Genomic DNA, 23951 nt, shown 5'->3' with positions numbered 1-23951 from the left:
GGTGTATATCTCTGTCAGTGAACAAATTGCCTGTGATTTGTCGACAAAGAGTGTAGCCTCAAACCTTCAGGGACTGAAATGCAGCCTTTGCTTATATCATTCCAAATACGCCTCTTCCACCTCTAGGAAGTGATCATTTTCATAGAATTTCTTGCACATTTTAAAATAAAATATATTGTGTTACCTGGAACTATGAGCCAATGTGCTGCACTCCATCTCCATAAGAAATAACTGTGGAAGTTGGGCAAACAAAAATGTCTCCTGAATTACCCAGTTGCTAAGAGCATGCAATGAATCTTGGAAACACCAGTATAACACAGAAACATATGACGTAATTCAGTAAAATTTTGTGAAAAAAATGTGTCTTTGAGATGTCTGTACTGCTAAATGAAAGCAGACCATAGTCTGACCCTAAGATTGAGTGACAGAAAGTGGTTTGTTTGCAAATAGTCTACAGCAAGTTGCAGATGTGCCTTGCATAGAGCTGACTGGAGAGGTCGAATTTGCATGTCAGAGGTCCAGTGCTCAAATTCAGTCACTATTTTATTTCTTCAGTGCAGATGTAGCCTGAACATCCCTAAAAGTGACACATAACTTGAGTAAACACATATAACACATATACTTGAGTAAAACTCAAGTATAAAAGGCTCTTTATTGATTCCTTCATCATTTTAGTTGTTCACAATGATAGAAACCAACAGTGTTCAGAAACCTCTTTGTAAGAGAACAGTGAGTGTAGCTCCAGGATTTAATTTTGAGATACCAAACTCTAACATTTTGCCACAAATAGCAGGACTTTATAAAGGAAAAGAACTACCCAAGGACTGTCATTATTTCTGCAGGCTGACAGATGCGGCATACACAGAATTTCATTAACAGCTGTTGTAGGTGTCTTCCCATTATGGGAAAGAACAGTATTTCTTAGATCTGTTCACAACAGAAGGTCATTTTATGCAACCACAACCTATTCTTAAGTGTAAAGGAGATTTTGGAGAGCAAGGCATTTGAGCAAGCAATTATACTCACTGTAGTTCCTCCCAAGATTTGTATTCTGTGTTTAAACTACAGAAGCTGCATATGGTGACTGTTGACTGGGCATTCAGGAACAGTGCCTCTTAACTCATTTAAGGCAGAACTGGGAAAAGAGGTGAATTTTACAGATAATGAAAACAGTTGAAAACATAATTTCTGAAGGCCAGAAGGAGGGTTCATGAAGGCCACATGACTGATACAATTGATGCATCTGCTACAGAATCACATGCATTTCTCCTGCAAAGGGTCTCAGAATAATGCTCATTGAGCATCATTGCCCAAGACCTATCATTTCAGCTTAGTCTATATGCAGGAACTGGGTGATTAATCTGAGCCTTTAACATTCTCAGATAAACACAAGCCAAGTTAAACTAGACAAAGATTAAAAACATTACCCTACTTGAAGAGAAAGAAGAGCAGATTGAGTGACTGTATACATTCTGTTCATAAGTCTTAATGAAACTACAAAGCCAGACCTCCCTACAACATGATAGTTGAGAGAGAACTTTCAAGAGAAAGATATGCAGCTTATTGCTTTATTTTGTTTGAGTGCCTTTGTAATCAGTCATTGTTTTTATTTTTCCCTCATCCCTGTAATTCTGTATTCAGTCAGCCTTCAAATGAGTGCTATGCTTTCCAAAAACTGGCTTCACACTGATTTTGGAAAACTATGGCATCTTCAGTTCCACACAAGCCTCACATAATAAACAGTCACTTCTAAAGAAACTGGAAAGCCTTGGAGTTGAACATGACTCCGTTGTTGGCTCTCTTATCACTTGACTGAAACAGCATAAGCTTGGAGTCGAGAACAGCTGTGCTTGTATCTATTTTTCACATCAGGATTCAGGATGGCACCTCGTAAAGCTAAGCTAACAGAGTGAAGCTTAAATTTGTCTGGTGCTAATGGAATATGATTACCATTGTTTTCACAGAAAAAGCCCAAATAATATGACAGAATAGCACTGACCCGAGAAAGTTTCTCTTCACAGAAACAGGCAAAGAACCTGAAAATGGAGAAAAGGAAGAAAAAAAAAAATGTAGTCATTTTTGTTTCAAATAGCTTCATACCCTGCTCAAATCTGAAAAGATGTTCAAAAAGGGAAAGTGAGTGTAAGAATGTGTCTCTACCTTGTTTTGGCCTCTGCAACAAACTATACAAACAGGGAACAGGGTGATCTCCAGTGATGCCAATAGAAATTCTCAGATGAGCAAGCAATGCCCAGAGGAGGAATCTAGCTTTTCTAGTCACTTTCCTACCCTTCCCTCACTCAGAGCTTTTCCCAGCTAATTTTTCTCCAATTAAACTCGCACTGAGTTCCGTGCTTTAGTTGTTTTCAATATATTTGCTCCCAGCTCCCTCATGAAACTAACCTTTTGAAAGGTTGGTTTGTGAATTTGTGTCTTTTCCTCCTGGTGACATAGCAGCACAATAAGATGGATGCATGGGAACATGTTGATTCTGTCATATACTGAGATTGTAATAATTTTAAATCCTAACCCCTTCTGTATGACATGATTATAAACCTTAGCAATACAGGACATAAAAAAACAGCTTGAATATAAGAAATATGCCACTAGAAGTTGTTCACTGGTCCAGAGTCATGGGTTTTTTCTTACAGCCCCTGGGACTGACAATAGGCAATTTATTATAGAAATGGCTATTTGTTTTCAAAACAGTTTGAGTCAATAGCATGATTTACACTGTATGCTATGAACAGTACATGTCATTTCTACCTGTCTTAATATGTCAAGTTGTTTACAATATATATTGATATTTGTCTAATAAAATTAACTGGGACTTTTGAGATTATAATCTCAGTTATAGTCTCAATTTATTCAGTGTTAGAATAAATACTGGGAGAAAGATCAGCCACTATTTCTGTTTTCTTATCAGTTAATTTATTTTATAGAAACTATTAATGCAGATAGAAAACTTTGTCAGAAGTACCTAAAGACTGCTTTGGGAGTAATACGACTGAAGTGCCAGATACCTAAGCAAATATTTTTAACTATTACATCTTTTCCCCTACACAAGGCACCAATTATCACAGTACAAGTGTTGTGCTTCTAATAGTTGAAATGGTCTTACGTATTGTTTAGCAATAATATGATTCAATGATATGAGAGAGACAGGCTGTGCCTCTTATCAAAGGGAATAATCAACGATGAAAATGATATGACTAATAGCTTATATTCATGGAAAAGTCATTCAATCCTAAATGAATAAATTCAAACCAGTGAACATAATTACTATGGGTCTTATGCTGCTTAGCTTAATGCAGGAAGTTTGTAGGATCATAAAAAATACTTGGTTGAAAGATATCCATCATCTGATCAAAGCTCTTGGTCAAAACTGGGCTAAGATTGAAGATAAATCAGGTTGCTATGGAACTTGGCCAGCCAAGCTTCCAATATTTACAAGGATGGAGTTTCAGCATGTTCTCTGAATGACCTGTGCCAGTGCTTAACTAATCCTATAGGGAATAATGTTTTCCTTAGATCAAAGTAGGATTTCCCTTGATGCCGGCTCATCCTCATCCTTTCATTGTGCTCCTGGGAAAAGACTGCTTTTGTCCATAATGTCCCCTTTGTTTCTGCAAGACAGTAAGTGAATTCCCATCCTAACTCTTCTCTTTTTGAGACTGAAGATATCCAGTTCTCTTCTTCTTCTGTCCCTATTCATCTTGGGAGCCAGCCCTGTAACCTTTTGGAGGTGTCCTGTTGGACTACAGTTCACTCACATTTCTGTTGTAGTAAGGAACCCAAAACAGGATACAGCATTTCACATATATTCTCACAAGTGCCAAAGAGAGGGGAATTATCATTCTCCTTAATAAACTGGCCATGCTTTAGCTCAGTCAATGAATTTCCATTGCGTGGGCCCAGTCATACTCAGCTTCTTGCTGGCCAGTGTCCCCAGGCCCTTTCTGCAAAGCTGCTCACTAGACAATGAATTCCAGCCTGCAAGGTTACATGCATGTAGAACTTTATAGGTAAATGTCAGTCTTATTTTTTTTTATTTGCTATGTGTGGAAATACACCAGGTAGGCACGTAAGAACAGGAATCCAATATAACAGAAGCAAGTTCATATTGTATTAGCTGTGCAGGTACTTACAGGTGTTCTTTAATGGTTTTTACCTACAAAAATATTTTGAATTGTGGTGAGTCTAACACTTACCCATAATGGAAACCAGAAGTATTATACCAGTGTCTAAATTTTGATGTTTGGAGCTACTTTTCAAAGTCATCTGAAAGCCCAATAACTAGTTCTCTTTTCTTCAACATTGGGCAGGCTAAAATAGTTATGCATACATAGCTGGTACCCAAGAACTGAATTTTAGTTTCAACTGCTATTGCCTTTTCTAAGCAATTAATCAGAATCACTGCAATTATAGATAAGTGTTGACTTATTTAATAGCTGTGCAATATTTTTCTCTGTGGTGAATCATTTTACCAAGAAGAACCAATGAATCAAATTAAGAGCTTCTGCTTGTGTTAATGCCAAAAAAAGGAAATTTAAAGTGTTAAAATTAAAAACTGCAATGCCATTGTCTAATATTCATTAATCCTTTTAATGAAGCATTTCAGTCTTCACTTTAATGTTTTCCTTTTCTTTTGTTTTCTTCCCTCTCATATTTGAAGGTAAACAATAAGATAGTTATGACAAAAAACCAAACCCTGGGATAGTATTCTATTTTTGACGAGTGCAGTATAAACTCTAGGTTTTACGATGAAGCCATCTATGCTGTGAATTTGTTTGGTTATGGAGGCCTACTCTGAAGCAGGCTGCCCTAGTGATATACAAGCTGACGAACTCTGATCCCAAGTGAGCTGTCTGCTTCTCTTAATGGCACAGCTGCAGACAGAGCTGAGGAAAAGTTGACCTAGTGATTTGAGTCCAGGAAGAATCATGATTATAATGATAGTATGCTCCAGTTGGCACTAGTCTTAGATAGAATGGACATGAGAAGATTCACAGTAATTGGCACAGGAGTCAGGGCTTCTGGCCTGAGGCAGAAAACAGACCGTATAACTATACCCAAAGGACTCCAGAACACGGTCCCTAGCTTTTAGAAAGGAAAATCTGGTGCTGATCCAGTCAATAACATTAAAGCATTTAAATTGCAATTAAATGTTATTTGCCTTAACAAAGAGTAAGTGCTGAAAACCACAAATATAATCTTCAGGGTAAGATAAAGAAAAGGTTATGCAATGATGTCTGTAGAGGGAGAAGCAAGATACCAAATTTAGGATCTACTTAATGAGACTGGGACTTGAATGTGTCATTAGTGCCAAGCAAATATACTTTTCACAACCAATAGGTAGAAAATTTTGACATCTAAATTTGAAGTTAAAATATCTAGAAGAGCTTGTGCTTTAATTAAATATCTGGGAAAATATTTAAAATATGAAAAGTAAAATGTTCTACAGAAAGAAAAATCACTGAGCTTAATTCTTGTTTAATTTCCTACCATTCTATGATTCTATGATTCTAATTGGAAAATGTGTGTGATAAAGCAGCAGACCTCAGAGCTAACATTTCCTACCAACTTGGCTGTAATGGCAGTAAAAAAGAGCACAATAGAGAACCTGCCTGTGATTTTTAAAAAGTATTACTAGGAATGTTTATGATAGCCATGGTCTTTTCCTCTGACCAAAAACATGTTTAACATTCATTTGTTAATAAATGCTATAAGGGATAGTTCTTTGTGCTACAGAATAACTCAATGGCACATAAGTAAAAAAGGAAATAGCTTTCCTTTGACAGCATTCATTTCTAGATGGCAAAGCATATTTTTTTTCCATGTAGGATAAATTGAAAGACCTAGTGATCTCAGAATGAGAATTTAGTTTGATCTTCAGATTTTGTTAGGACTGCTTGGTAAGTATAAAAATCAGTACTTTATTACAAGTAGGGTTTTTTAAAATATATTTGTATAGTTCCTAATGCAATTAAATAAATATTTAAAGGTAATATTGCACTACAGTAAAGAACTGATTTGATTTATTCTGATTCTTTGTGAAAAGAATTATTTTTATAGAAATATTCTTTCTATAAAGATACCTGGAGTATCTCCCTTATGATGAAAGGCTGAGGAAGCTGGGGCTCTTCAGCTTGGAGAAGAGGAGACTTGAGGGGTGACCTCATTAGTGTTTACAAATATGTAAAGGGCAGGTGTCAGGAGGATGGAGCCAGGCTGTGATGTCCAATGACAAGACAAGGGACAACAGGTACAAGCTGGAACATAAGAGGCTTGAAAGAAACATAAGGAAAAACTTCACTGTGTGGGTGACAGAGCACTGGCACAGGCTGCCCAGATGGGTTGTTGAGTCTCCTTCTCTGGAGACATCCCAAACCCACCTGGACGAATTCCTGTATGACCTACTCTAGGTGGTCCTGTACTGGCAAGGGGGTTGGACTAGATCATCTTTCAAGGTCCCTTCCAACCCTTGAGATTCTGGGATTCTGTAATATATGGTTAACAGTATCACTTGGATTCATCCTTCAATGTTTCCATTGCCTGAAGCATGTGTATTATAGCAAAACTAAAGATCAGATTTAATCATCATTGAAAATTAAATTCTGGACTATATAGATGCTCAGATATCACTAGAATCAGGCTCTGCTATTATTTATACCAGATTATTTGAATGGGTTTATAGAAATGGGTTCATTATAGAAATGGGTTCAAGTTTCACCAGGGGAGATTTAGATTAGAGATTAGGCAGAGCTTTTTCACTGAGGGGGTTATTAAGCATTGGAATGAGCTGCCTAGGGAGGTGGTGGAGTCACCATCCTTGGAGATATTCAAAAGATGAGTAGATGAAGTGCCAAGGAATATGATTTATTTTAGTGATGGGCCTGGCAGTATTGGGTTAGTGATTGGACTTGATGATCTCAAAAGTCTTTTCCAACTGTAATGTTCCTGTCATTCTGTGATTTTTGCTGGCACTGTGAATAATTTCTGATTTTTACCAGTCTTTCAGAAGAGCCAATTCTCAGCATGACAGCTAAGAGAATGAATACCAAAACATTTTCAGAGGGCCAGACTATGAAGGAGGCAAAGATGTTAAACCACGGATAATCACTGTAGCAAAATCCCTCACACAATTACAAACTGCTGGAAGCTATTGGAAGCCATTGTAGTGTGAAAATATAAACTTACTGATTGCTAATTATGTAGAGACAATGTCAAAGTCAAATTACGTACAATATAATACTGACAGTACAAAAGATACTTTGAATACCTCAAGTGGAATATCTCCAATTAAGGAAGAAAAATATACTACAGTGAAAATATTTTGGCATAAGCAATGCAGAACGGGCAAATTAATGTCACAGAGTATTTCTGTTTCTGCTAGCTTCAAATGTTTCTGCAAAATATTTTTTTAAATGGTTTTTAGGTGCCAGTTCAGCAGAGGACTCACATGCCTACTCAGCTTTACAATGTGATCATCCTAGATGTGATCCCATCCATTTATATAGGAAGCATCTTGTGGCTTTGAGCATGTCTGTTTTCCATTCACTTCTACTATTCCTTTTGAAGAGAAAGCTTATAATAGTTAAAGTATAAATCTCATTTAACCAGAGAATTTGTCCTTGAATACTTTTTTTTTCCCCTATAGAGAAGGGTTTTTTATTGGATAAATCAAAAAGTCAAATGTAATAGGAAATCAGGTACAGTAATAAAATATATTAATCATAGATAAACTTACTTGACTGTATATGACCTTTGATTAATGTCTCTAGGACAACCTATACAAGCAGGATTTTCACTGTAGTTCCCAGGAAGACTTCGCTGCCTCAAGTTCCTATATGCATTCAAATACTTATTTATTACACATGAAGACAAGATATGGGTACTGTACATCTTCCCCTCATTTCCTTTAGGGGAAACAGATCCACAAAGACAATAAGGGAGATGCAGCATGCAGCAAAGGATGCAGCATGGGCAGCAAAGGAACAAGACTATAGGGTTTATCACTGACTACACTTTTCTATCATGCCCCAGCTGTTTCCTGTTCAAGAACTTCATTATTCAGCTTTCTTTTAAGCCTGCTTTGGGTACTGAGAGGCTGTTATAAAGTGTCCCAAGAGCCTTCACTTCTCCAGGTTGAACAATCCCAACTCTCTCAACCTGTCTTCATAGGAGAGGTGTTCCAGCCCTCTGATCATCTTCGCAGCCCTCCTCTCGACTCACTCTAATGGGTCCATGTCTTTCATGTTCTGAAATCTCCAGAGCTGGATGCAGTACTGCAGATGGGGTCTCACCAGAGTGGAGTAGAGGGGGAGCAACACCTCCCTCAACCTGCTGGCCACACTGCTTTAGATGCAGCCCAGGACACAGTTGGCTTTCTGGGCTGTGAGCGCACATTGCAGGGTCATGTTGAGCTTCTCATCAACCAACACCCCTGAGTCCTTTTCTGCAGGGCTGTTCTCAATCCACTCGTCTTCCAATTTTTATTTTTGATAGAGATTGCCCCGACTCAGGTGCAGGATCTTGCACTTGGCCTTGTTGAATTTCCTGAGGTTTCCACAGGCACACCTCTCAAGCGGACAAGGACTCTCTGGATGCATCACTTCCCTCCAACATGTCAATAACACCACACAGCTTGGTGTCCTTGGCAAATTTTCTCAGGATGCACTAGATCCCACTATCTGTGTCACTGCCAAAGTTGTTCAATGACACTGCTCCCAATACTGACTCCCAGTACTGACTCCTGTTTCACAACAAAAGTGGAGCAAGTCAAATTTGTGAAAATTAGTTTGGACATTTTTATTAACAATTTATTGATAAATGAAGCAGAAAAGCATAACTATAAAAGATATGTCAGCAAGAGATGTAGGGTAATTCTCCAGTTGTCTGAAGAAGACATTTTGGAGTAGTTCATGACATATGTTATGTGACGATAGGAGCTCAGAACCATATAGAAAAGTCTGTAGTGAAGAGACAGATATTTTTGTTGCTTCAGGACATTGTTAACTAACCTTGCCAACAGTGTTGTTGCATAAAAATGACAGCATGAAACTGGATATCTCTACCACTCAGAAATGCATTATATCATCTGTAGACACTGTGTTGTGGTTTCTGTTGTAGACCTTTGCCTGTAGTAATAAAACGCTTCCCTGTGCATACAGCTCTTAAAATGCTGGGATAGTATTTTATGTGCTTACTCTATACTACACTATTAGTTGCTTCTTATGTGTTTTATGTTTAGTAAGCTATTTAAAATACATTACTCAAGGTACTCCCCCTAACTCTAGTCTATATTAGTACAGTCTATATTCATTTTCTCCTATAGTCAGAGGATCCAACTGTTGCAAAACTATCCTGCCACAGTCCTAATTTGAAGAAAAGTATGAGATTTGATTTCTTTAAGAGTAATGATTTAAAAAATTGGTTCTCCAGAGTCTGGGATTTGAAAATTTTCTGTACTTACAGGAAAACTTCCTGTGCTTTAGAAAGCAATCCTTGCGTTTAAGACATCATACCTTAGCAATACAGTCACAGGGGAACAAAATCTAATGTATATAAAAACAATTTTTCAAGGCTGGTCAGAAACGCTTAGTGTTTTAACATTGAAAATTTTGCATTTTAATCTATTTGAAGTTTAAACATAAGCAGCTACTTCCCACCCGATATGAAGTACCCTCCAGATGGTTCAGTCAGCAAGCATCTCCTCATGGCATGAGGTACCTCTGCATCTGTTCTGATCTACCCAGTCCCAGGACAGCCCAGTACTTGGTAGACATTGGAAAAGAACCCCTCATTTACTTTATTTCCTCCACATTACAGCAAGGGAAATTAATTTCATTTAGCTATGCTTGTCAAGGAGTAGGCCACATAAATCTACTACCAGACTTTGCTAACCACTGGAAGTTGTTCCTTCACCCGAGTCCCGAATCTGATGAGGGTGATCCAGAGGTTTTAAGAAAGGGGATAAAGGCAAGGCTTAGGAACTGATTACTTTTAAGTGAGGTGGTGTATATTGGGAAGATATTATGAAGAAGGAGAAACAAACATGGATCTTGCACACTCCAGGACAAAAAAGGAAGATATTTTACTCTGACATTAGTCCGCAAATTCTGCTTATTCACGAGACAGGCAAAACACTAATCTGTACCTCTCCAAGTAAATTGGGGTAAAAAAAAACCCCCATTGTAGGGAGATCCCCGTTAAAAACTTGGCAAAAACATAACTTTGAAACCATCTGCTGTGACTGCATGCAGTATTATTGCATACATTTGTGTCTTGAAACAAACACCCTGAAACCTTGTAAATGCATTTTTCCTAGTGGAAGAGAACACTCTGTTACTTTTCTTTACGGCTATTTTCAAGATGCTTACAGTATGAGTAAATTTTCTTGTCTTTCACAACCGTCACGGGCAGCTTCAGTGCTGGTGTCTGGTAGGCAAATATGTCTCTGCTAAGGACACTGGCATTTCATTAACATACACCAGGTTTGAATTTGGCTCAGTTTAACATTTCTGACAAGATCCAGACATATATAGAAAGACACATGCTGACTCTCATTTCATTTCAAACTAAATAGCATTTTCTACCAGTAGTAATCCCAGTGATTTCAGAAACTGAGAGGTTACTTATTTATTATTCACCCTCAAAGGGACCTGACTCCTATGATTATAAGAATTAACAAAATAAAGTGAAATCCCAAGATAGATGCATTTGATTAGAAATCAAATCCGAAATTATTTGGTGTAAAATACCAGTTTTATTATTTAAGAAGATAAAGAAGTTTCTGCATAGCTTTATTCAGTCTTCAGCTAACAATTTAATCCAGTGTATCTGTATATGCATATGTGTAACTGTATTGGGCTTGCATGCCAAGGTTTTGCTAGCGGGGCGGATACAGGGGTGGCTTCCGTGAGAAGCTGCTAGAAGCTTCCCGTGTATCTGACAAAGCCTATGCCAGATGGCTCCAAGACAGACTTCCTGCTGGCCAAGACTGAGCTCATTAGCAACAGTGGTAGTGCTTCTGTGATTAACATATTTTAAAAGGGAAAAGGTTACTGCACAGGAGCAAACTGCAGGACGAGACTGGAGGGAGGATACATGAGAGCAACAACTCTGCAGACACCAAGGTCAATGGAGGAGAGTAGGAAGTGCCCAGGCACTGGAGCAGAGATTCCCCTGTAGCTTGTGGTGCAGGCCATGGTGAGGCCCTCCCCTGCAGCCGTGGAGGCCATGAGGGAGCAGAGACCAACCTGCAGCCCAGGGAGAACCCCATGCCGGAGCAGGTGGATGCGCCTGAAGGAAGCTGTGACTCCATGGGAACCCCACACTGGAGCAAGTTCCTGGCAGGACCTGGAAACATGTGGAGAGAGGAGCCCACGCTGGAGCAGGTTTGCTGGCAGGACTTGGCCCATGGGAGACTCACACTGGAGCAGTCTGTTCCTGAAGGACGGCACCCCATGGAAAGGACACATAGAAAGTACTCACACTAGAATAGTTTGTGAAGAACTGCAGCCTGTGGGAAGGACCCATGTTGCAAAAGTTCATAGAGGACTGTCTCTCATGGGAGAGACTCCACACTGGAGCAGGGAAACAATATGAGGAGGAAGGAGCAGCAGAAACAACGCGTGATGAACTGACCACAGTGCTCATTCGCCATCCCCCTGTGCCACTGACAGGGGAGGAGGTAGAGAAAATCAGGAGTGATGTTGAGTCCAAGAAGAGGGATGCGGGAAGACGTTTTAAGATTTGATCTTATTTCTCATTTTCATACTCTGATTTTATCAGCAAATTGAGTCTGTTTTGCTGATGACAGCAATTACTGAATGATCTCTCCCTGCTCTTATTTTGAGCCTTTCGTTATATTTTCTCTCCCTGTCCAACTGAGGAAGGGGAGTAATAGAGCAATTTGGTGGGCACCTGGCAGCTAGCCAAGGTCAATCTACCACAGTAACTTTTTCTTTTTAAACCTAAATGCAACAACTCTGTCTCTCATTGATGGGCATGTTGCTTCTATTCTGAATCTCTTATGTCTAGTCTAGCATGCTACTACTCTATGTCTTCTTTATAAAAGAAAGAATTATTGAAAATAGAAGCCAGCAATCAAATAAAAGTATGACATAATCCTTGGAATATGCTTAAAGCTTTTTTGAAAAGCTCTCTGTGTTTGAGGTTTTTTTTTTTTTGTGAAATTAAATTATAAAATCATGTTTTAAAAAACTGAAATCCCATCTTGGAGAACAGACAGAGCATCAAATATTGCATAGGATAGGAGCATACCTTGACAAAGATTAGTGACACACAGGGAATGCTAGTGCTTGGTTTGTATTGTGCAAGCATTGTGTAATGTATCTGTAAGACTGTTGTCAGTATAAAAGCATGTGAGCCTGATTTTTAGAGAATTAGCAGAGAACATACTGAGAATAGTTTGTTCATGGTTGAGGAATTCAGCTTTACTGTTTACAGATCTCAGTCATGCTTTTCGTTTTCATAGCGACTTCCACCTTGAGTTCTTTGAATTCTCCACAGATGTGGCTGGTTGAATAATGGAAGTATTTATCAACTTGTTTTTCAGTTTTAACTCAGCTTTTGAGGTACACGTGTTTTGTAACCTGTTGGCTCCCTTTGTACTCAGCTGATGAAGAAGTAAAGCTTTATTGCCAAAAGTGAATTTTGATGGCTTCTTTCTAGACTTTTTGCACTGGAGGAAGGGCAGGCTGACCCAGACCTGTCTTAGTGACATTATTCATATTAGTGGGCTTCCACAGGCTTTGGATTTTTTTTTTTGTTTTTTAAATCTCTGTGCAAAAGTTACATATTGTAATATATATGGCATGGAAATAACTTTATAGAGGTAGCAAGAAACTAACCTTTCTTCCTTTCTTCTTCCCTCTGCAGTTTGTTGCTCAGCCCAACTGCCAGCAGCTGCTTGCGTCCCGCTGGTATGATGAATTCCCTGGATGGAGGAGGCGACACTGGGCTGTGAAGATGTTGACATGTGTTGTGATAGGACTCCTTTTCCCAGTCTTCTCTGTGTGCTACCTGATAGCTCCCAAAAGCCCTTTAGGGCTCTTCATCAGAAAGCCATTTATCAAATTTATCTGCCATACTGCATCCTACTTGACTTTTCTGTTCCTGCTGTTGCTTGCCTCTCAGCACATTGACAGGTCAGACTTGAGCATGCAGGGACCACCACCAACCGTCGTCGAGTGGATGATATTACCGTGGGTCCTGGGTAAATGTATTACTAAAGAAAATACAGTGAAAAGTGTTTTGACCCCTGTGGTTTTGCTAAGAATTCCTGAGGCAGGAAGACACAATAGAGTTCTGTCACAAATTATTGGCCTCCCAAAACAGGCACATGATCCATCTCCCTCAATACCTAGCAAGAGCAGTAGATATCTTGGGAAGAGTCTGACAGTCCAAAGTGTCACTACCTTATATATTACAGTGAGGGAAAATATAATAAGATACTGAAGGTTCCTTCCTGTGGCTAAGCAGTGCCCTGAAACAGACATATTGATGTTCTTTTTAATATTCATTTTCTCCAGGCTAGAAATTGTTGCATTTTTCTAAGTGTCCATCTATTTTCTTTGTTAGTCTGCTTTTAAACAAAAAGGCCCCTTTGCCACAATAATTATTTTTCATGTATTAGAATAAGGCATAGTATCAATCCTGGAGTGTTATCACTAACCTTAGTTACATAAAGCATCCTTCCTTCTAATATGGCAGACACACTTTGCTAAACAATGTTTTCAAGAGAGTATTTTCATTAAAATACACATATAAAGTATTTTTTCTGTGCAAAATCTTTGATGAGAACTTGTCACTCAGCTTCAAACAAAGTATTTATCAGGAGGAATACAAAAATTCCCTAGCATTTTTAAATTGGGGGGGGGGGGGGGAGGGGAAGTTACTCTTCTGTCCCAATAGTTTAAAGTAAATTTTTTGGGCTAGGGTTATTGAAGGCCGTCTTTGTGGGGACCATATCAAGTGGACTGTCCTAGGTCCTCCCTACCTTAACATGACTACTCTGCTAGATGGTATCTCTCTTGGTGTGCTGCAGTCTCTTCCCTATTTCTTATTTTAGGAACCAATGCAAGTTGGACCAAGTCAGGCCAAATATACTTTGTCTTGACTGAAATTAAATTGTAGAAAGAGGGATTTAGTAGCCTTAACTGTAAGAATTTAAGTTTGCTATCTAAATTGTCATCACACAGACAAATTCATGCACAATTTTTCTGAAATGTTTTGGTAGGATTTTGCCAGAGGTTCCTATTAAAATGTTATTTATCCTATTTTTTGCAACTCTTCCGAAACACCTGGCTTTCTTCAGAGCAACCACACTGTCAAGGCTTTTGACATCATTTATCGTATATATAACTTAGCATTCACTGTTGAATTTATAATATACTAATCGTCTCAGAAGGATCTGCCTTCCTAGATAAACTGCTTTCTGAGATTTCCCCCATGATAGCAGAGTATAAACCAGTCCTCAGCAGTAGCCTTCACTGTAGATATTGCTACTAACAGAAAAAAGGAAAAAAAAAAAAGCCAATAGCTATTATTGTAAAGGAGTTAATCAATCTGGCAGGCTTCTTAGAATGACATTTCCCATCGACAAGTCGGACTAACTTCCATGTTTAAATATCAAAAACAAGTTCCTTCCATACACTTTTCCATATTTTCCATATTCTTTTTTTACCATCAAGAAGTAAGAAACCAACATAAAAATAATTCGTTTGATACATTACTTCCTTAGTAATGAATGCTACAAGGATGAGGAGGAGCAGGGGGCTTTTCTGTGCTGTCCCATGCTCAGAAGAGTTATTATTAGCTTTCTGTCCAGACTTCCAAAACAGCAGGTAATCAGTATCTATCCAGCTTTCACAGTATCCTGAGACTGAAGGATAATATGAACAAATGCATAGCTGACACATAGACCATAACACACCAGTGAGTTTTATCATGAAGACTTACTTTTTTAAAGAAAAATAATGAAAGGCCAGAGAAAAAGGCATAGTTTGAGAGGCGCAGGAGCTAGTTTCATCTAAAGGCAGTCTAAAATTTTGGTAACTCACTCGTCTCTAGAAAACATGCAGTGGGAAGAGGAAGAACCTCCATTGCCCTCAACCTCTGACACTGTTGTTTACGTAGGAAAGGGTTTAAGTAACTCAGCATCCCAAAGCACTGGTTTGAGGAAGCCGTTAACCCTGAGAATTATGACTATCAAGATGACTATCATTTCTAAAAGCAGCATTAATATTTGCAGTAGACTAATATGGCCAAATTATGTCAGTACTGCCATGTAGAATAAATCCTTCCTCTGCAAGCAGTACAGGTCAAGTCAAGGGAACTGCTTGCTTCAACAAATATTCATGAGAATGAATAAAGATCAATAGTCAGATACCATGTGGTTAAATAGCTCGTGTTAGTCCAGACTAATATTCAGAGGAATTGTGCCTGCCTAAATCTCTTTCATGTAAAGTGATGTATTTTACACACTGATCTGTAGTTGTTCCTAACTACTGGCTCCCTATATTTCCAGTTTCATGTTTGGTGGGTTCATCTTTCAGCCTTTGTTTGCTGCGGTGCCTTGGCTCACCCATATAATAAGCCCCTGGAGTCACCCATCATAATCTCAGGCAGTTCATTAGGTATCTTAGCTCCCCCTGTCTTTGAAGGACACAGACACAGATCTACATGGGACAATTCAGCTCACATGAAAGTGTCTGTTTCAGCTTTTGGGGCTTGTTTTGTTTTTTCTTTTTTTGTTGTCTTATTTTGTTTTGTTTTGTTTCTTTAAAGGAATAAATCTCAGCCAAAACCTGCTGTTTCCATGTTCACATACATACAAACTGTAGGCCAATGATCTTGTAATAAACTAAATATCTTTATTAAGTCCATATCAATAATCTAAGGTTAGTTTCCAGGCCACAATTCAGTTAGTTTTATCTCTATAAACTATACAGTTGTGCAGTATCTTTAAACAGAGTAAAGGTAGCACTCTTGAATTATATAAGCAAGCCTAAATTTGAGGTACATAGATATAGCTTTGCAGTTTCTGGATAAGAAGTATTGATCTGAGAGCAAGCTAATATGACTCTAGGGTTATTTTTCTTCTCTGAAACTGGAAACATGACCAAGTAAACCAATTTCCCAAAGTAAAAATTATCATGTAAAAACAATTAACGTTTTAAACAATAGAATTCTTTCATATCTTTCTCTAAATTCATAGCTCTGCATGTAAATTTACATTTTAGTAAACACCTCCCTTAAAATGAAGAGGAGGTCTACTTTCCAAGCTTCTCTTCAGCAGAAATTTCAGCATATGTGTATTTCAGAGAACTTTTGAGAATTTTCAAGATTGTCCATAAAGATCTATGCTCTCCAGTGATTAAGCAGTGATTAGTATTTGCTTTTTACTATGTAGCAGAAGGTTGATTGAGCACAATTAGCACATATTAAAAAGTGTCACTAGAGTAGGAGGCTTAGAGGAAAAACTGGTATTGGACTACATTTCCATGGAGACTATCAGTTTTACATTTTTAAAGTCTCTTGAGGAAACTTCTGCAGTAATTTTATTTTTTACACTATTAGATGATTACACAAGTGATGTTACTCTATGTGGTGATTATTCATGGAACAGTGCGTTAGTATAATAAAGGTAATGGTATAGCTTTAAGCAGTTGTGGAAAAAAATCTCTTGATAAGAAGAGTCAGAGTCTCTTGTCCTTACATTTAAACAAATAAGGAACAAGCTTTTGCTGGCAAGGAAAATCAATTCTGTTCTTCTTCTTAGCTGTTGATTCGGATCTCCTAAGCATTTTCAATGCTTCATGCTGTAGAAACATAGATCTCTTTCCTATACTTGAGAATCCATCATCACTGAAAAGGCAGAATAAACAAAAACATCATCTTATGAAAAAAAGTGAGACAGAACAGTATTTCCTGTCCTCAAATTCCTCACCAAGTGACTGAGTATCCTCTGAGCATTTTAACAGTGATGCAAAGGGGAAATAAATAAGATTGAGCCTCACTCTCTATGTGCTTTGAATGCAGCTCATGTAAGGATCATATTAATCCCTACAGACATGTCATACCTGTTCTTCTGCCGTAAACCCTAGCCTTGAACCTAGCAATCACTATGCTAAGTGTCCTCATAGAGGGCATTTGGCTCACCAGGGAATGCTACAATAGTCATAGGAGAAAGCCAGTGACTAGCCAAACTAGTGCTTAGCAGACGTGGTTAAAAAACTCCCTGCCAGTTGTTCGGCATGGCTGCAGAAAAAGGAATGCTTTTTTTTAGGCAAATTTGTTTTGATGATTTTTTTGCACTTTTATGGACATCTTTAAATGTTCATCGTAATTATGTTGTTTGGAATACTGACTGCAGCAGGAATTCAGCCTTTTTGTATCTCTTCTAACAATGCATTCCACATCCTTTCTGTCAGGGTGGTTCATGCCACTGGAGTATATGAATCTATAGAGAATATGAGTGTTTGGGAACCGTGCAAATGGCAGACATTTGTGGTCAGTAAACTGTGGTCAGGTGGCATGTGTGGAAGAGTACAGTCTTTTCAGTACTCAGCACAATGTGCATCCAAACCAATAGCACAGCAAGGCGTTTCAGATTAAGTGATCATAGAGGTGTCAAGTATACCGTGCATAATCTTCTAAATTTGGTCAAGAATGTTTTGTGTAAAAAACTATCACGCTGACATGTTCTGGAAAGCAGAATTAAAGGATGACATGGCCAGTAAGATAAAACAGCTTGAAACCAGTAGTCACAAATAAAGTGCAGAAGAGGAAAATAATCCCAGACAAAGCTGGAACACAGCCAGAAGGAAAACTAGTGTACATAGTGACCACTCAAGGCCATTTAGTCCAAACTACTGCTTGGCATAGGTTAACTGCAAAGATAGACAGATCTTTGTGCAGTTGAATCTTCTCCAGTGATGGATATTCCACCACCTGTCAGCAGCCTGAGCCTGTGTCTGACAAATGGTCAGCTTTTTTTCTGGTATCAATTGGAATGTCCTGTGTCACAACATGGAACCATTACCTCTTGTCCTTCCAAGGTGCACCTCTAGGACAAGTCTGGCTCCAGTTATTCATTAACTTCAGTTTTGTTAGTGAATGACAATATTGATATCCCCCATTAGTCTTACCTAGGCTGAACAAACTCAGCTCCTTCAGCCAGTCCCTCATGTGGTCCAGCCCCATATCACCGTGATGACCTTCCACTCAGTTAAAATCTCTTTTTGTTGTGGGTTTCAAAACTGGACACGCTAATAGAATTATTTATTTAGACATCAGGAGAGCTACTTCTTGTCAGGACTGCCTGAATCTTGCTGTAATAGAACCTTAGTAACTTGTAGGTTTACCAGGTTTTAAATATTTAATTAACATTTTTGTTGTAGATGATCCTAGAATAGCTGGGATTGGAAGGGACCTTTAGAGATTATTTAGTCCAACCCCCTGCTAAAGCAGATTCACCTCAATCAAGTCACACAATAATTTTATTTCATTGTTTGTTTGGTGGTAGTTTTGGCTGATACATCTTTTTCTGTTTAAGATATAAAATAAAAAATGGTTTTGTCCTTTCAAAAACTGAGGCCAAAGAAAAATATTGTGTTTTGATTATGATAAAAAAATCAGAAGGCATTTTCTTTGGGAAAATACTTTCAATGGTGCCATCACCTCTAGTTAAATATGGGTAGCTGTATGTATTTTCTGGTATTTTAGTAAAAATCTATCCTAAATTTGAAAAGCCTTTGTAAATGTGTATCCACCTAAGACAGAGCTACAGGCTGTGCTTTGGCTCCTGAATCCCATCCATAGTGTCACAATCAGCCTTAATCAGTGCCTGCTAGTCACAGTGGCAGAGATGTGATCTCTGGACAAGGATATCACCAAACTTAGCAAATCTGGAAGCTTCCACTTTAATCTGTCTTCAGATCCTTTCCCTAAGCATTCGGACTCAGCTACAGTTTAGGCTATGTGGACCAATGCTCACTATATCTTTACCAGCCGTTTTCAGTGTTTAAATAGAGTACAGGGAATACACAGAGTTCTCTTCCTTAGCAATAACTGTGTGAACGTTCATTTTATATACACATATATTAGCTATTGAAAATTTCCCTCCCACTGGCAGTGTCTTAGAACTGCAAACAAGAATTCTGCTTTTACAGAATAATATAAAATAATCATATATAGACAAGAATTGCATGCAATCAGATCTTTTCTTGCAATCACAATGTTTTGCTGATGGAAGCAGGTTTTGGTAGGATCCTGAGACACTCTTTGGACATCAGGCCTGTTTTCAATTGTGTACCATTGTGTTGCTCCTCTAATATTCAAATATTTCACATTTTAAGGTTACAATCATACAGCTTCAGGATAATGAAAACAGAAAAGGCCTACAGTGGATGTGCAAAGCCTAGCTTTGATGCCTTTGCCTTCTAGTAGGGGCCCTTAGTAAGGAAAAAGACACCTGTTTGGTTTTTTGTCTTCGTTAGTTTTCTCTTCTTAAGTGTCCTTTTCTTCCATTTTTAGGAGGATTGGTGAAAGCTTCACCCTCACACTAGTGTTCCTGCCCTAGTTCCCTCCTGATTTAGAGGTTCAGTCTTCCCTCAGGCTGAAAAAAAGCAGGTTTCCTCTTCCCTATGCAAACTTTTTATCCATAGAAATACAGTGCCAAACATCCACAGTAGTCTTGGAGAATGATAGTTTAAGCATTTCAGGAAAGGAAGTTATGAAGCTCAGTCTCATGTAGACATCTAACTAAAGCCCTGATATAGACCTCTACACGCTGGTGAGATCCAATAATGTTAAGGTAGATGTAGTAAATTAAATTTATTTCAGTGTTTCACTAGGATAATGAACTACAATCCATTTGCATTTCAGAACATTTAGCAATGAAATTCAAAAGACTGCTTAAAAAGTTGCAACTGCTAATTACATATATTACTTTTGTCATTTATAAGAGTACTGTGAAAGTCAGACTTCTTCTTGCTATTTGAGTTATGAAAGAAAGTGTGTAGTTTAAGATACTGCTACTGTCCCCTCCAAAGATACTGGGTTAAGTGAACAGCTTTTCACTTGTATGGATGCTTTACTTTATAAGTACTCAAGCAACTGAACAACCTGATAGTAATGGACTAGGTGGTGAAACTGAATCTGCCATTCCATAGTGGATGAAATATAAATATATATATATATAGAACATCATAACATAGTACTGTAATGTCCTGGCTAAACCAATTTCATTTGCAATTGATCAGTTTCTTAGAAATTATACATTTCCTTGAATAGCAGTGTAAGTGCACTGCTGGTACATAATTAGCACTGAATACTCTCAGCTCTGATAGAGTATAGTTCATCTAAAAGGCTTGAATGCTCCATAATCCTTGTATTGTTCATTAGCATTTCACTGCACTCCAGAGACATTACTGAAGTCATCTTCACTGCTTCTGTGAGAGAAGGAATTAAGTTCAATTGTACAGATAAGAAAGCGAAGACAAAGAGTGAATTGAGGTTAGATATTAAGTGTTCTCAGTGTTGTATGCACAAACAATTTGAACCAACAATTCCCAGTCTCAGCTTGCTTAAATTGTCCTAGGAAGAGAGCTGGGACGTAAATGGTGCCTCTGGCCTTGTCATTCCCAGATCATTGTCCGACCTGAGGCAAGACTCAGACACTGTGCGTAGTTGCCCTCCCGAACAGCCATTTCTTTGTCCGCAGAGGAAAGCAGAAGGCATGTGTTTGATTTCCTGCATGGTCCTTTGAGATAACTTTATTCTGTTAACAAAATATGCCCCAGACATCAGGAGTGTCTGAATTATGCCTCCGTGCCTCCCCATTAATGTTGTTACTTTCATATACCTTCAGCAGAGATCAATTCCCCAGCTGAGGTGTAAAACAGAAGAGATATTTCAAGCCTTACCAATGCTCACTGAATTCACTGCAATGACTTTGCTTCAGAGAGCTTTAGATCTTTAGCAACTTGTCTCACTTGTTTTATCTGTGAAAAACTCTGGATTGCATAGCAGAGCAAAGTTGAGTTTGTCAGTTAAATGGTTTCCCAGTCCAGTGAAACTATGTTCTCCAAGAAACATATGAAAGGGTTGTTATTGAACTTGGCATGCAGAGACTGAGCCTGGGAAACCTCTTGCTTCCCATCACTTAATGGTAAGGAACAAATATAGCACACAGCAACCAACCTTCCCCAGAAGGGAAAGGTAAGGCCAAATTTAGCTAAGGATTCACAAATCTTTTTAAAAAACAAATGTAGTTCAGGGTACTGCCTTTCATATGTTTCTTTGACAAATCTTAATGTTATTATTTACAGTGAGACTTTAACTATAATCATAAAAATCAAAAGGCAGCATTACACAGATCCATAACATTTTATGAATTTCCACAGTTGCTGGAAAATTATTTTTGCAGTTGCTCAAGATTCAACACAACATAGGAATTTTGACAAAGTATATATGAGATTTTTCGTCTTAAAACCTAATGCAGTTTGAATGTAATTCTTAGGGAAATTACTTTGTGTCTGTTTGTTTCTTTTGCATGGGAATGAGAGATGTGTTCCTTAAGAGTAAAATTATAGGTCTAGGTAGATGCAAATTAATAGTGGATCAATCAGGTTAGATACAAAATTTTTACCATCTGAAATATCTGCCAAGTGCACAAAAAGATTCTGTCTAACCTAGAGCTTAATGAAAAGAGACAGAGAACATTAGTAGAGTACTGAGCTGCTGCTCTGCTCAAAGTTGCAAGGTTTGCCAATGGAGTTTTTAAGAACAGAAATATAGGTTCACAATTTTAAATGGCATTTTGCTGTCTAATATGTGAAGATATCAAGACTGGAATTATAGCTTTAGAACCTAAGTCTAAAGATTATATAAAGTAAAAGCTGGTCTTATTAGCAGATATATATTGATGTATCTGCCTATGCAAAAAACTACACATTGATCAAATGTAGTATGTGATATCCATTATTCAGTTCTTAAGGACTTTTAAAAAGTTGCATGAAGTAATTTTAGTGAAAGATGGTATTTTTCTAATAAAATTCTTATTTCAATAAGAAGTATTTTAAATTCTATACACTTTGTTGGCTTGGATAAAAGCTGTTTTCATAATATGTAGGATTTATTTAGAAGAAAGAAATTTTTTATCAATGTTCAGACAAAAATAAATATACTTCACAAATTCCGTTTTTTTTTTCCTCCAACTTTATTTTATGTGATCTATCTTAGTTACTTTCTTGCATCAGAGAAACTGGACTTGGGTTGAATTTATACAGCTTGCATGTATAAGACTTCACAGAGCTGTATGAAACCTCTCCCTGGTCTGTCATTCCCAGGGCCTCATGTGGACTATGGGATTCCTGCCCAGAATTTATGTCTATTTCATCCCATTAAAACCATGGGGCATTTAATGAAATTTGTTTCTCTCATCTCAGCCTGTTTCAAAACATCCATGCTGTTATTTTTCTTTTACTGCTCCAGTATCTATTTATAAACAAAGTGACAAATGCTTGAAAGTCTCATCTTCAATTTTTTTGGTTTAAGTCCTTGATTAATGAGGTGGAAGAGCTGTGTAGTGTTGATAATTTCCTTGTAAGTGGCAATAAATTATAGAAGCAGGTTGATGGAGAATGGATAGGTGAGGGTATAAGAGGCAGGTATGGAAACTATCTGGTTTGAAGAGATAGGAAGGACACAGAGCAAAGAGAACACTAGAATACAGCAAAGATTAATGAGCTAAAACAGTCAAATTTACTCTGGAATTGTTCCAGCCAAAAACAGACACCTGGAAGTTAGATATCTGTTTTCATTCATCCTGATCCTCCATGACTCCCTTTGCAGTCAACAGGAAGATTGAGCCACCTGCTGATGACTGGAATATTGCATTGGAGATACTTGTTTCCTCTCAGGGAGGTAGCAAGCTTTGGGCAATGTACTTACCCCAAATGTGGCTATCTAAAGACGGCTTTAGATCTACCCCTTGTTTTTGGCTGGTTTCTTGTAGTAGTTTTTCCTCAATACCTGTGTGGAGGCTGGTAATGCCCCCTCTGTTTTGCAGAGATGGCATCTTTCCTGCTGCTGAACATGTAACTGACATGAGCTCTGTCACCATGTGATAACATTACTGCTTTGGCACATTAATAAGCAGGCAATGTCTGGACTCTAGATCTCTCTCCTACCTGCAATAATGCATCCATTAGACAGTCTTGTCACTGCATGTCTTATCCTCTTCTAATATATCAGGTGGTATTTTGGAATCATGGAAAAGTCAGGTTGTGTCCAGCTATTCACAAGTCTTCTAAATAGAAAAGGGAAGTGTGAAAGGTCACAGAGATAATGCTGCTCTGATCTCTGGATTTCTTTCTTTTAAAAGATACTATATTTTCCTATCCTGTTCCTGATTCTCCTAATGAATGTAACATAACAAAATCGGCGTATTGTATCAGACCGTGTGAGGATAAGAGCTGACTATCTTCTCTCCTCCCAACTCTTCCTTCTTGCAAAAATATATAGTTAGGGTCTACAACAAGATTTCAAGTCCTTTGGCCATGAGACTTTAAATTAATCCTAAACAGCACAATTTGGAACCCCTAAGGTTTATTATTCAGAATAGCTCCACCGTGTATACTCACCAGGCCTTAGAGAAGTTTTCATTGTTGCAGAAAGACTCGAAGATTTCAGAGTACACTTTTCTGGAATAACCTTCCAGGCATATGTGGGAGGATTTATAGAACTCCAGAGATCCTGGTTCTTCCAGCAGTCATTACTCCAATTGAATACCCTTTAGGACACCAAAACATAGAGACCTGGTATGTGCAAAGCCTCTGATCTCAGCTTTCTTTGTGAGATTGCCCAGGACTTGTGGATTTTGGCAATCAGGACATTTTATCTTCAAAGATTTGCCT

General features: G+C 38.1%; 1 protein-coding gene across 5 annotated transcripts in view; it reads left to right on the top strand.

Moving 5' to 3' along the window:
• Positions 1-23951, top strand: part of TRPC4 (transient receptor potential cation channel subfamily C member 4) — a 150141-nt gene that overhangs the window by 97442 nt on the left and 28748 nt on the right. For all 5 annotated transcript variants that reach the window (XM_061994004.1, XM_061993997.1, XM_061994013.1 and 2 more), the window contains one exon: positions 12907-13243. In XM_061994004.1, coding sequence (XP_061849988.1) covers positions 12907-13243 — 337 coding nt within the window. The remainder of the gene's footprint in view (positions 1-12906; positions 13244-23951) is intronic.

Source organism: Colius striatus, chromosome 1 (assembly GCF_028858725.1).
Source record: "Colius striatus isolate bColStr4 chromosome 1, bColStr4.1.hap1, whole genome shotgun sequence".
Taxonomy (NCBI): domain Eukaryota; kingdom Metazoa; phylum Chordata; class Aves; order Coliiformes; family Coliidae; genus Colius; species Colius striatus.
Note: the sequence above shows the minus strand (reverse complement) of the source record. Positions and strands in the feature narration are given on the sequence as shown.